At 32.8% G+C, this 12,965-nt stretch overlaps 2 protein-coding genes across 2 annotated transcripts in view; one reads left to right on the forward strand and one right to left on the reverse strand.

Annotated features, from left to right (window-relative positions):
- Window positions 1-12,965, forward strand: part of LOC132736895 (tenascin-like) — a gene marked incomplete at its 3' end in the record, with an annotated part of 90,554 nt that overhangs the window by 13,272 nt on the left and 64,317 nt on the right. The window lies entirely within an intron of this gene.
- Window positions 9,042-11,112, reverse strand: LOC132736897 (uncharacterized; the record flags this gene model as incomplete). The annotated part of the gene is made up of 3 exons (XM_060724111.1): window positions 9,042-9,302; window positions 9,689-9,983; window positions 10,713-11,112. Coding segments are annotated over 3 exons (942 nt in total), but the record flags the coding sequence as incomplete, so codon positions are not given.

Here is a 12,965-nt window from a genome sequence, read left to right on the forward strand (position 1 = left end):
TCTACATCTTAGTCTTAGCTGAAGGTAGTCTTAGCTGAAGGTATGAGCAATTTGTGATAATGAATGTTTCTACATCTTAGTCCTAACTGAAGGTATGAGCAATTAGTGATAATTTATGTTTCTACATCTTAGTCCTAGCTGAAGGTATGAGCATTTAGTGATAATTAATGTTTCTATATCTTAGTCTTAGCTGAAGAAATAAGCAATTAGTGATAATTAATGTTTCTACATCTTAGTATTAGTTGAAGATATGAGCAATTAGTGATAATAAATGTTTCTACATCATAGTCTTAGCTGAAGGTATGAGCAATTACTGATAATTAATGTTTCTACATCTTAGTCTTAGTTGAAGATATGAGCAATTAGTGATAATAAATGTTTCTACATCATAGTCTTAGCTAAAGGTATGAGCAATTAGTGATAATTAATGTTTCTATACTTAGTCTTAGCTGAAGAAATGAGCAATTAGTGATAATGGATGTTTCTACATCTTAGTCTTAGCTGAAGGTAAGGGCAATTAGTGATAATAAATGTTTCTACATCATAGTCTTAGCTGAAGATATGAGCAATAAGTGATAATAAATGTTTCTACATCATAGTCTTAGCTGAAAAAAATGAGCAATTAGTGATAATAAATGTTTCTACATCATAGTCTTAGCTTAAGATATGAGCAATAAGTGATAATAAATGTTTCTACATCATAGTCTTAGCTAAAAAAAATGAGCAATTAGTGATAATAAATGTTTCTACATTATAGTCTTAGCTGAATATTTGAGCAATTAGTGATGATAAATGTTTCTACACCATAGTCTTACCTGAATATTTGAGCAATTAGTGATAATAATAAATGTTTCTACATCATAGTCTTCGCTGAAGATATAAGTGATGAGCCAGGAAACAATAAGTATGTTTGGTATCCCCTAAATTGATGCAAAGGCTTTGTTTTATTGTATGTGCTTACAGTTAAAAGGAATGTGGAGAAATAGTTTGTGTTAAAAGATAAATATTTATCCAGCTTCATCACTGAAAGCAACTTCATCTTCAAAAACACAAAGCGTTTTGGTTAGTTAGTTTGTATAAAAAACCATAAAAAACAACAAAAGGCTTTAAATTGTCCATAAAACTAGCTCATGTAATGCCACTTTTTAAAAAAGGGAATAAGGACGAACCATCAAACTATAGACCGATTTCTTTGATAAGCTGTGTTGGAAAAGTGATGGAACGTATTATATTTAAACATATGTATAACTATTTTCATATTAACTCATTACTATTTCAAAATCAATCTGGATTTTTGCCAGGTCACTTAACTGTTTACCAGCTTATTGATATTTATAATCAAATTTGTAAAGCTTTTGACAACAAAGAATCAACATGTATTATATTTTGCGATATTTCAAAAGCGTTTGATCGAGTTTGGCATAAAGGTCTTATCTTCAAATTAAAACAGTATGGAATTCTAGGAAAATTGATCTCATGGTTAAACAACTATCTTTATAATAGGTCTCAGAAAGTTTTTGTGTCTTCCTCTTTCTCTAATACTACAACATTACTTGGAGGAGCCCCCCAGAGATCCGTCCTTGGTCCTCTTTTATTTTTAATCACTCTTTATGACATTGTCGAATCCCTTCTAAGTGTAACTAGACTTTTTGCCAACGACAGGTCGTTGGCAGTCTCATCTAAAGATATCTCGTATATGGAAGAAATTCTTATTAAAGACCTTATCACAATTACATCATGGTCTAAACAATGGCTTGTTAATTTCAATCCAGCAAAAACTGAGGTCATGTTCTTTTCATTTTGTAATCGAAATAAACCGAACCTTTTTTTCAATAATACACAGCTTAAGTAACTATGTAAACCACCATAAGCATTTAGGGGTAACATTCAGTCAAGATGGGTCATGGCATGAACATATATCTATTATAGTATCCAAGGCTGCAAAAATTCTGGGTTCGATGAAAATGCTAAAATTCAAGGTAAAAAGAAATACTCTAAATAACATTTACATATCTTATTTACATCCACATTTAGAATATGCTTCTTTAGTATAGGATAATTGTACACAGCTTGAAAAAGAAACGTTAGAAAAAATTCAGTACGTCCAGCAGCTCGCGTGGTAACTGGTTTAACTAGATCCGTATCAATTCAATATTTACTTAACCCATTACTTCATATACACGCCTTTTAACGCCTTTTTCACCCCCCCCCCCTTTTTTGTTGTCTCAAATGATGAAAAAATGCCTTATTTAGGCCCCAAACACTTGTTTTTGTTTGAGAAATGTTGTTAAAAAAGTGACCTCTTTTTCGGCGCGGCCCCCCAACCAAAAGATACATCAGGGGGTTGCCAGAAGGGGGGTTTGAAGGGGGGCGGAGTCCCCCTCATCGCCAAGAAAAATTTTGGACTTGTGAGAGGCTGTAAATGACCCCAGATTGATCATAAGGTAACGTGTAACCAACGCTAAAAAGCATTTGACTCTATCTCAATCCATTGAGAAAGTGCAGCACTTTGAAATCAATTTTGATGGAAAAAATCAACGCAAAATAGTGATTTTTGGCAATTTTGAGATGTCCCCTCGTTGCCATGGTAACAGAAAATTTAAGCCTGAGCATGTTGTTGCAAGGGCAATTGTCCAGTCAACATTTGTGCCAAGTTTGATTAGTGTTGAAACAGTTTTTATAGTATTATAGCAATTTGAACTTGTAACGGGAGACTTTTCAATGAAAACAGCCATTTTTCACAAAATGCTCATGAAGCAATGGGTTAAGGAGATAGGATGGGTTTCACTTTCAGACAGACGACAAATTCAAAAACTAGTTTTAATGTATAAAGGAAAATATAATTCATTACCACAATATCCTATGCAACTTTTTCCACCATCTGTCGAGATGGCGTTAAAAAACCATTATTCGTTAAGGAATAATAGTGACTATATTACTTTAGCCAGACGTACCGAAATTTACTCAAAATCAGTTATTCCATCAGCTATTCAATTATGGAATTATCTTCCGACAAACATTCGCGAATCACAGTCGCTAGCTTCATTTAAAAACAAGATTAAATAGTTATATAAACCTCCAGTAGTTCCATCTTTTTTCTTATATAGAGATCGTTTCTTAAATGTCCATCATACTCGAATTAGAAACAATTGTAGCAACTTAAATAATGATCTTTTTATTAACCATTTAGTTTCAAGTCCATTATGCCAATGCGGCGCAGACATCGAAAATGCGGAGCACTATTTTTTACGATGTAAATTATATACTATGCAAAGACGTATACTTTTTTTGAATACCAGTTCATTTCATCCTCTCAGTATTCAGAAATTATTACACGGTATTGATGGACTTGCAGAAGCCGAAAACATAAGACTATTTCAAGAAGTGCATAATTTCATCAAAAGTAGTAGAAGATTTACCTAATTTTGTTTACACATATACTATATTTATTTTCATATTAAGTTTATTAAAATACTGCTGCAAATCAAGGTTTGGTGAGTTTATTATAGTGGCAAATTGTTAATGGCATATATTTTTTTTTCCATTTTACCTCATTAAGTCATTTTGTAATTTTCTTTGCTTTTTAGGTTAAGCGATTCTTTTCTACCAGTTAAAATACATGAACTTAATATCGCTTATCATATAAATAAATATCTCAAAATTTCTAAAAACCACATTTACTTACTATGTTACCATTAAGCCAACAAGATAGACCTTCAGGGGAGGACCCTAGATAATGTTGGTATAACTTTTGGTCCAACCCTTTTGTATGTACATGATATTCATGCTTAAGATACTGATGTTAGATTGTGTAAATTAATCATATACAAAATATACAATAAAATATTATTAAACTAAATTGTCCATGATAATCTTTAACCATATAAACCCGATTTCTACTGCACTTTCATTATTTCCAAAGCAATCAGTATATTTATTCTTTATTATATAGTCTGATCTATACATACATATACAATTAAAACAACATACATACAGTAAATTGTACAGCCATTCTTTTAAGAATTATAACAGACTGTTCTAGTTTATAAGAGGGGCAACTCCACAGTCCACATTACAGAGATCTATAATATCTACTGTAGATTTAACTCCGTTATTTAGATAATTATACCCATTTACATGTTAATATAAACACATCATAACATCTCTAAGACATATATAAGTAAAACAGCATATTCCAAGCATTGAATGTTATACTTAATATAATTAAAATGTACTAATATTTATATCTGCAACATAACTGTATGAGTAATTACATTAGGGTTGTTAATATTAAAATGGAAGAATGAAATCTCATTACTTCACTAAACCCTAAATGGTTGTCTCCTTATAAATGTACTAAAATCATTTATACATACTTATTATATTTTATCTTTATACAATCTAAAAGTTTGGTAACAACCACTGACCTCAACTTAAAATCTGCCATAAGGTATTCAGTATTAAAATACTGAGTTTAGTAAATGTGGCACTATTGAGCATAATAAAAAATGTCTTACAAAATCATAAATCACTCATGGTCAGACCATGAATGGACTGGTAAGTGGTGATTATCAAAACAGGAAGATAAAATGTTCTAGTTGGTTTAAAGATACATTTATAACATTTATACAATAAAAGTTATTTTGTTATTTAAAATGTTCATTTTAGGCAGGAGGTGAGACACACACATCATCAACTTCAAATTTTGAAATTAATAATGTGTATTTTCACCCTCCATCTAAAATGAAGCAATTAAAATATATATTTATTGGTACAAAAATCTCTTCTAACATTAAGTATTTCGTAGCAGGATTTTGCAGTATATTTGACAATACATTGTATCATCATTTGACAAGAGGAAGCAAAGCTTGGCAATATCATTATAAGAATTAAACAAAGTACAATTTTCAGCGGCATTTTCAAATAATTTATTGCGAATATCAGTGTACTGGGGGCAATGCAAAAATATGTGCATCTCATCTTCTATGCCATTATTACAAATAGGACATACTCTATTGTTAACATTTAATCTTTCGTATCTGCCAATCTCCAATCTGATTGGTGCAACACCACATCTAAATTTAGCCAATGCTGATCTATTGCGATAAGACATAATTTTATTGACATAATGCTCCTGTTCAAAATCAAACTTAAATTTCTGATATAACCTTAACTTGTTTCTACCATCACCAGATTTACTAAATATACAGTGAACTGATCTTATCCATTCATCTATCAATACATCCATTGCATTCTTCACAATTGTATCAACAATAACATTTTTATTCTGTGGTTATGTACAGTCACTAAAATCTACACAACCAAATTTTATAAAGAGGTTTTTAATCCTAAAATGCCAGTTGCTACAATTTCTACTTGCAAGGTTATAACAGTATTTTGATATCTTGAAATTTAATCTGTTTTGATCCATATTTGACAATTTACTCCAAAAGTTACCATCACATTTCAATTGTTTAACCTTTTACCTCATATATACGCAAAACAACGCATTTTCGACCCTCCCCCCCTTTTTTAGGCCTCAAATAGTGAAAAAAAATGTCCTATTTGGGTCCCAAACACATGTTCTCGTTTGAGAAATGTTGCTAAAAAAATGAGCACTTTTTCGGCGCCGCCCCCCATCCAAAAGATACATCAGGGGGTTGCCAGAAGGGGGATGTGCCCTCTCTTCTGTTTGGGGGGTTTGAAGGGGGGCGGAGTCACCCTCATCGCCAAGAAAATTTTGGACTTGTGAGAGGCTAAAAATGACCCCAGGTCGATCATAATGTAACTTGTAACCAACGCTGAAAAGCCTTTGACTCTATCTCAATCTCTTGAGAAGTTGCAGCACTTTGAAATAAATTTTGATGGAAAAAATCGAGGCAAAATAGTGATTTTTGGCAATTTTGAGATGTCCCCTCGTTGCCATGGTAACAGGAAATTTAAGACTGAGCATGTCGTTACAAAGGCAATGGTCCAGTCAACATTTGTGCCAAGTTTGATTAGTATTGAAGCATTTTTCATAGTTTCATAGCAGTTTGAACTTGTAACAGGAGGCTTTTCAGTGAAAATGGCCATTTTTCACAATATGCTCATGGGGGAAAGGGTTAACATAAACTGGATCCCAACCCATATCACCGGCTACAGCAGAGCTTGGAGTATATTTTCCTGTACCTAAAAAAATCTCATAGCGCGATTTTCCACAGCTTCTATACAAGAGAATTTCATGGTCTCCCAAATGGCAGCACCATATGCTATTACTGGCCACACCATTGAGTCATAAAGCTTTTTGTATACATGATGAGGCATGCCACCTAAAAGCTTAAATTTTGCTATTAAAACACCCAACGCTCTACTAGCAGCCTGTGATACAAATTTGGCAGTAATATTATAATTCAAATGTTCAGACAATCAGACAAAATTAACCCTTTCATTACCTTAGTTAGCTTTATTTGTTAAATAGTAGAATGAATGATGAGAACTATCATCATTTTATAAAACAAGAAATTAAATTTATAAAGTGAATCTTTTTCTGGTCTTCCTCATGATATGTTCCTTCATTTCTGATTCCTAAGGTGCGGTATTGTCTTTTGCATTGTAATTCTGTTAGACAGAAACAAATTTGAGCTCATTTTTATGGAAGAAAAAATTCAAGGTGTTGCTACAGTCATTGTTGTTCCCATGCCTATGCATGTTGCTGTTGCAGTATCAGCTTTAGCATTGGTCATACATTTTATTTAATTTCTTTTTACTTTAACATAGGAACCTTTTACATAAGAATTTAAGGAGACAAAAATGACCTTGAACATTTCTCATAGATTTCTCATAAGTTCATAAATGACCTGAACCTTTATATTATTGATAGAATTTTGTTTGATTTTTGTTATAATTGGCTATAACTTTAAGATTTATGTATGAATTGTCTTCATATTTGACATGAACATCCTTTGAAGGAGACATTCAAGCGGATTTAATTGATTAAGACTTTTACCCATCAATGATCTTGACATTGAAGGTCATTTCTTTTTAATTTTCCTTGATATATTGTTATAAATGGCTACAACCTTTTTTGATTGTTGTCATACTTGAGTTTAACTACCTTTAAGACAATGTGTTAAAGAAAACAAAATCATTTAGACTTTGGATGATAAATGATCTTGAGTTTGAAGATCAAATTATTGTAATTTCACATTTTTGGCTACAACTTGCTATAACTTTGTAAGTAATGGAGTGATTGTCTATGCACAAAAATCTTTTGGACAAGACAATAAAGAAGACTTAATTAAACTTGACATTGACCTTTAAATGACCTTCACTATCAATGTCAAATTATTGAATACAGCATAGATATCAAGACTTGCTATTAATTTACTTTTTTATTTATAATTGGATAAAAAAACATTATGACAAATCTGGGTTGTTGAATATTTTAAATATGACATTGGCCTTGATGTTACCTTGATGTCAAGGTCAAACTTTTGTTGTTAATTATTATTTATTATGATGGACAGATTTGGTTCAATTTGAGGACAAAACAACACTTATGACAACACCAACTTATTGAATAATTTAAGTGTTAGCTTGATATTAAACAACTTTGACTGACAAGGTCAAATATGAAAATATAATTACAATTATTGTTTCTTTAAGAAAATAATGCTTTCTAGGAATATTCTTTACTACAATATTCTTCCTCCAATGTGTTTGACTTAAGAAATAATAAAAACAATTGTAGCTCTTGTTATTCTAAACAGCCTTTCCTTAGTTTAGTTGCCAATTGTAATGAAGCTTTACAGAAACTGTCCTTGGGCGATCATCCTCAAAAATTTTATTTATTTTTAGTTCTTTTTTTGTTTTTTTTTTGTTTGCTAAACAGTTTGTCCACGAGATAAAACAAACAAAAACTTTTTAAAGACATCTTCTTGTCAACCCTTTAAGATTTTGTTAAACCTCAGGTGTTCCTCTACAAAATAAGCAATGTCTTCCTGGTCTGCTTAACAAGATCATGCTGCCTGTAATGAAAAATAAGTATATAATTATCTTTAAACACCATCTTTTTTCATTGCTGAGTTATAAGATTTTAATGAAATAATAAAGAAATTAACAAGAGCATGTTTACCTGGAAAAAAAACAGGTTAAACTGTTCCAGTCTGTTTAACAAAATGGCTGCCAGAGCAAGAAATACAAATCAGCATTCATCCTAAATCATATAATGAAATAGTGAAAAATAGGATCCGTAAAGAACTTGCAATATGGCAAAATAGCAAAAATAGGAGGCTAGGTTTAATTTACCCAGTACATAGGGGTTAATGATGTTAAATAAAAACCTTAACTGAATGAACCTTAGATGGTTCTGTGCAAAATGTTTTTAATTTGTTAGCCAGTGTGGTTAATTAAACTCAATATAAAAGGTCTTTGGAAAAACTTCTAGAATTATTTCAATTAGCTTAACAAAATAGCAGCTAGATCTTAAAATAAAATATGGATATACTATAACTATCCTCTACTTAGGAAATAGATATCAATTCTGAGTGCATTGTTGTAGAATAATGCACGGTTTGAGTTCAAATGCGTAGTAATATAATCACGACGGCCGATAGGCCTGAGTGATTAATTACAAAGCATTTGAACGAAAAACGTGCATTATTATACAATAATGCACGAAGAATTCATATGAGCCGTTCTCCAGAAAAACCTGCAATTATGACCAAAATATCGAATTTGAGGTTTTGAGCAATTATTCAAGTATCATCATTTTCCTGTAGAATGCAAAAGAAATTTTGAAATTATCTCAAAAGTTACCCGAGATACAGCCTTTCGCGATAAGGCACTGTCATGTACATAATCATGTAGAAATAAATCTTTCAATATACCTCATATGAAACTTATAAGCAATTGAAACAAGTACAACTAGGTATACATGTAGTTTGTAATATATTCATTATACTTGTTTACAGAAACCATTAGATAATAACATAAAAAATCATCATAACAGGAGTCAGATAATGTCTTTTCTATCCGTTGCCATGGTAACATAAGTGTTCTAATTAAAACTTGTCTAAGGCTCTCCTGGACATGTTTCATCTTGAAATATAGGTCGCACATAGGGCCGAACTGTGCTGTAAAGATATCTGCGTCGTGCAGCAGACATTCCACCTGGTTGCAGTACTTGTGGCAAGTGTCCCCGTTCAAACTGAAAGTTGTTTGATTTCATGATGGAGAACGTCTCCTCGGCTTTATCGCAGCTCTCTTTAACCACCACCATTCCAGGATGATCTCGGCTCATACGAAAATATTGATACTTTCTGAAAGGGGTAAAATATACATGTTAATGTCATTATGAAAATTTGTATTATAATGATAACTATAGAAGCACTTTAAGGATTAAATTTGTTCAATCAAGATGATAAAATGTTATACTTAACATGTATAGTCAAACATATGTTAGTTACTACCTCTGAATAGGAACCACATGACCACATGTTTTGTTTCAAATTATCACATTCAAAGTGCAGTGTGTTTAACCTGTAAATAAAGACCACCCGTCAATAAAGACCACAGACCATACCCGGTTGATCTTTATATATAAGTTTGACTGTAATGTATGCACTTCATAGTTATGTTCAAGTATATTTTACACTTTACTTAAGCTGACAAAAACGCAAAACTGTACTTTTTACTCTACAATTACCTGATGCCTTGGAGCGGTTTGAAGTGCGTTTTCAGAAATCCTTTCCAGTCTCGCCATGTCCATGTAGGGTAACGGATACACTGGCTTGTAGATGATGATTGAGTTACAACTTCCGTAAGTTGGCCAAGCGCATCCGTGTCTGTCCTGCGGTAAAGTTGTTTTATGCGGGCAAAGCCAGCATCAACATGGCAGCGAGCGTGACCAGGTATCTGCATCATATACTCTATCTTCTCCTGACGTCCAGACAGAACACGCCACATTAGATATCCCAGCATATAGTAGTTTTTATTCTGTCCTGAAATATAAATAAATACATTAAAAAACATTAAGATAGTTGCTGTACTATGTTAAGTTTAATTAGATTTGGTAATTAAATCCTGCAAATTCACATTAAAATCATCAATATTTGTTATTATTATGATAATATTATGAATATCATTGTGTGAAAACGTGTGATAAGGTTGCCGACTTTTATTATTATTAACCCTGCGCCATCTGCAGGAAAAAATTTAACAGCCTTTAAAAACATATTTTTGAATCAGATGATAGGCAATTTCATCAGGTTCCAAGACGCTTGTCACTGACAATGCTTCTTACAACTTTGAAGCAAAGTGGATTAAAGCAGACGACATTTTCAGCAGACAACAATTTTTTCATGTTGAAGATTTATGTTTCAGAATATTTTATGCTAATTGAATTTAAGAACAAAGTTTGTGATATAATATCGGTTGACGTTTATGTCTTTGATAACTGACTATGAACAGCATTGATCATATAATTAACATTATGTGTACGAATCGATAGAAAGTGCTATTAAAAGTTATTCATATAATCACCAAAGTACATTTAAGTATTGAACTAATTTGTAGCAAAACAGTTTTTTTTACAATTTATGCACACGTGCATGCATGCACGTTCAACGTATAACGCAATGAGTGATGAATTATTTGAAAACGTTATTTTGCTATAAATAATTAAGTAAATAATTTCAATAAATTTATAAGGCACTTTATGACGAACATACCTGGGCAATTATCGGCATGTAGTGAAATTGTTGGTCCCTCCGCATGGTCCCTTTCTATCACCCAGTCCACCATACTGATAACAGCGTTAGGTCCGTGAGTTTGAGTACCATCAGGGCCAATAGTCTCATTCTCGTCTACAAGGAAGTTGTATTGTGTTGATGTTCCGTCATTGCGTACACCAAACAATTGCACTTTGCGCAATGTCATAAAATAAGTTGGCCCCATCTGTCTTGAATGGTGTGGTAGCGATAAATTCTGGCTGAAATCAAAGGTAATATGAGAATGTCGCATGTCCCCTGTCTCAAACAGACCTTTAGCATTTGCAATGCATTTGTTGTAGACTTCTCTTTCTTTTTGTGCGTTGACAATGTGCTCTCTAAGATTTGCGGTGCCCTGCAATTTTTAATCCTCGGTTCTGGAATCCATCACAACTTTCCTTAATTTTTCACAAGTTGCACAAACGTCGTCGCGTGGAGATGCAATTTTGATGTGTGGTAAACATTGCTTCCAGATGTTGCAGAAAGTTTTATAATGAACAGCCCTTTTTGTTGGTTCAGATTCAAGGCACGATGTTTCGTATTTCTTGTGAATATCAAGTTTTGTAGTAGCACTTGGTAAGTAAACTGGTGGTATGTTGTCTGATCCACGTGGTGCAGCCGGTTGTGGTATACCTATGTCTTCAGCAGTTTGGGAAACATATGTCACCGCATGTTTAATATCTTCAAACTCAAAAGATTTGACAGGTTTTTTCCCTTTGTTGCCGTGAATTCTTTGAACCACACCATGCTGATCAACATGTGTTAGGATATTTTGAAGAGCGCTCCGCTTGATATCAAAGGCCAACATAAACACAGTCCTACACACTGGTTTCCCAACTTATGAAAAGTAACGGTGACCTTTCTGACGTTTCTTCCCGCGCTTTGTCAATTCATTCTGAGGGCTGTTTACTACAGTTGCCATTATATACAGTTCTTTATCTTGCTTTTCCATTTCCCTAATATTCAATATGTGATCAAAAATGTCAGAAATAGTAAACTGTTTAATGCAGTTTTTCTTGCACCCACAACCATTCTTATGATAAAGGGTAATTCTGTTCACGTCTTCGTCATTTTAGGGCAGATCACAATCAACTTCTGCTTCACCCTCGCTGTCACTAGTAACAGAAGCCCCTGTTATGTCATCTGGAAGCGTGTCTATGTAGTCTTGGACCCGCTGATCAACATCTAACTCGGGATCATCTTCGTCCGAGTCTAAACACAGGGTAGATACATCAACCTCCTCCTGCGATCCCCAGGGTGTTAAAACGGGCGTCACACCAAAATGCTGGGAAAGCAAACTCTCCAAATCCTGTAAGATAAATAAATCCGGTGAGTACTGACAATTATGACAAAACATACAGCTTCTGCGCTAATTAATGGACTAATATAAAATAAAAATATTTCAGTCACTGCAGAATACAAATTTTCCTTTAATATACAAATGCTTGTCCACAAAAAATCATACACAGACTGCATTTTATTTCTGAAACAATTAAAGGTTAATTTGCTTGATAAAAAATTTAATTTTACACAGAATTTAATTTTACACAGAATTCTACATAGCAGTTTATAAAATATGATTGTTAAAAAAAAAAAAGAAAAAAAAAAAGTTCGCGCGTCAGGATCGAACCAGCAAAACACTGACATCGAGTTATTGACACTAACCCCTCGGCCATAACAGCATTTGTGTTCAGTACTGTATAAATTAAGTGATTTAACCTTAATCGTTCAGATTTAGATCAATAGCATACCCATTCCGAACCAAAACCAACTAAATTTTCTGAAGTTTTAATAAAACTTATCTTCGTTGAAATATATTGACATTATTAAAAAAAATAATATAGATCTAGCTCTACTGAGTCCTTAATAATTTTTGAAATATTGATTCGATCATCGATGTCATTCTGGTAGTGGTGGGGTACACAGAAATGTCTTCCAAATTTAGCGAATACATTAATTTTATCTGAAAAACAATCTTAACGAGTATGTCAAGAAATATATGAGAGCGAAATCAACCGACTCTTTGCATGTTTATTACTGTGTCGCTCGGTATAAGTTACACCAATCACGCTATATTATTTTGTTTACGCGCCATATTTTCCTGATTCACTCTTGCGTAAATTACATTTATATGGGAACATTTGAACAATTAATGTGCGGCATACCTAGTTCAGAGTTGATAAAATATATAAATACAACATACCTCTATATCAT

Source organism: Ruditapes philippinarum, unplaced genomic scaffold (genome assembly GCF_026571515.1).
Source record: "Ruditapes philippinarum isolate M1 unplaced genomic scaffold, ASM2657151v2 ctg2017_1_1_1_1, whole genome shotgun sequence".
Lineage (NCBI taxonomy): Eukaryota > Metazoa > Mollusca > Bivalvia > Venerida > Veneridae > Ruditapes > Ruditapes philippinarum.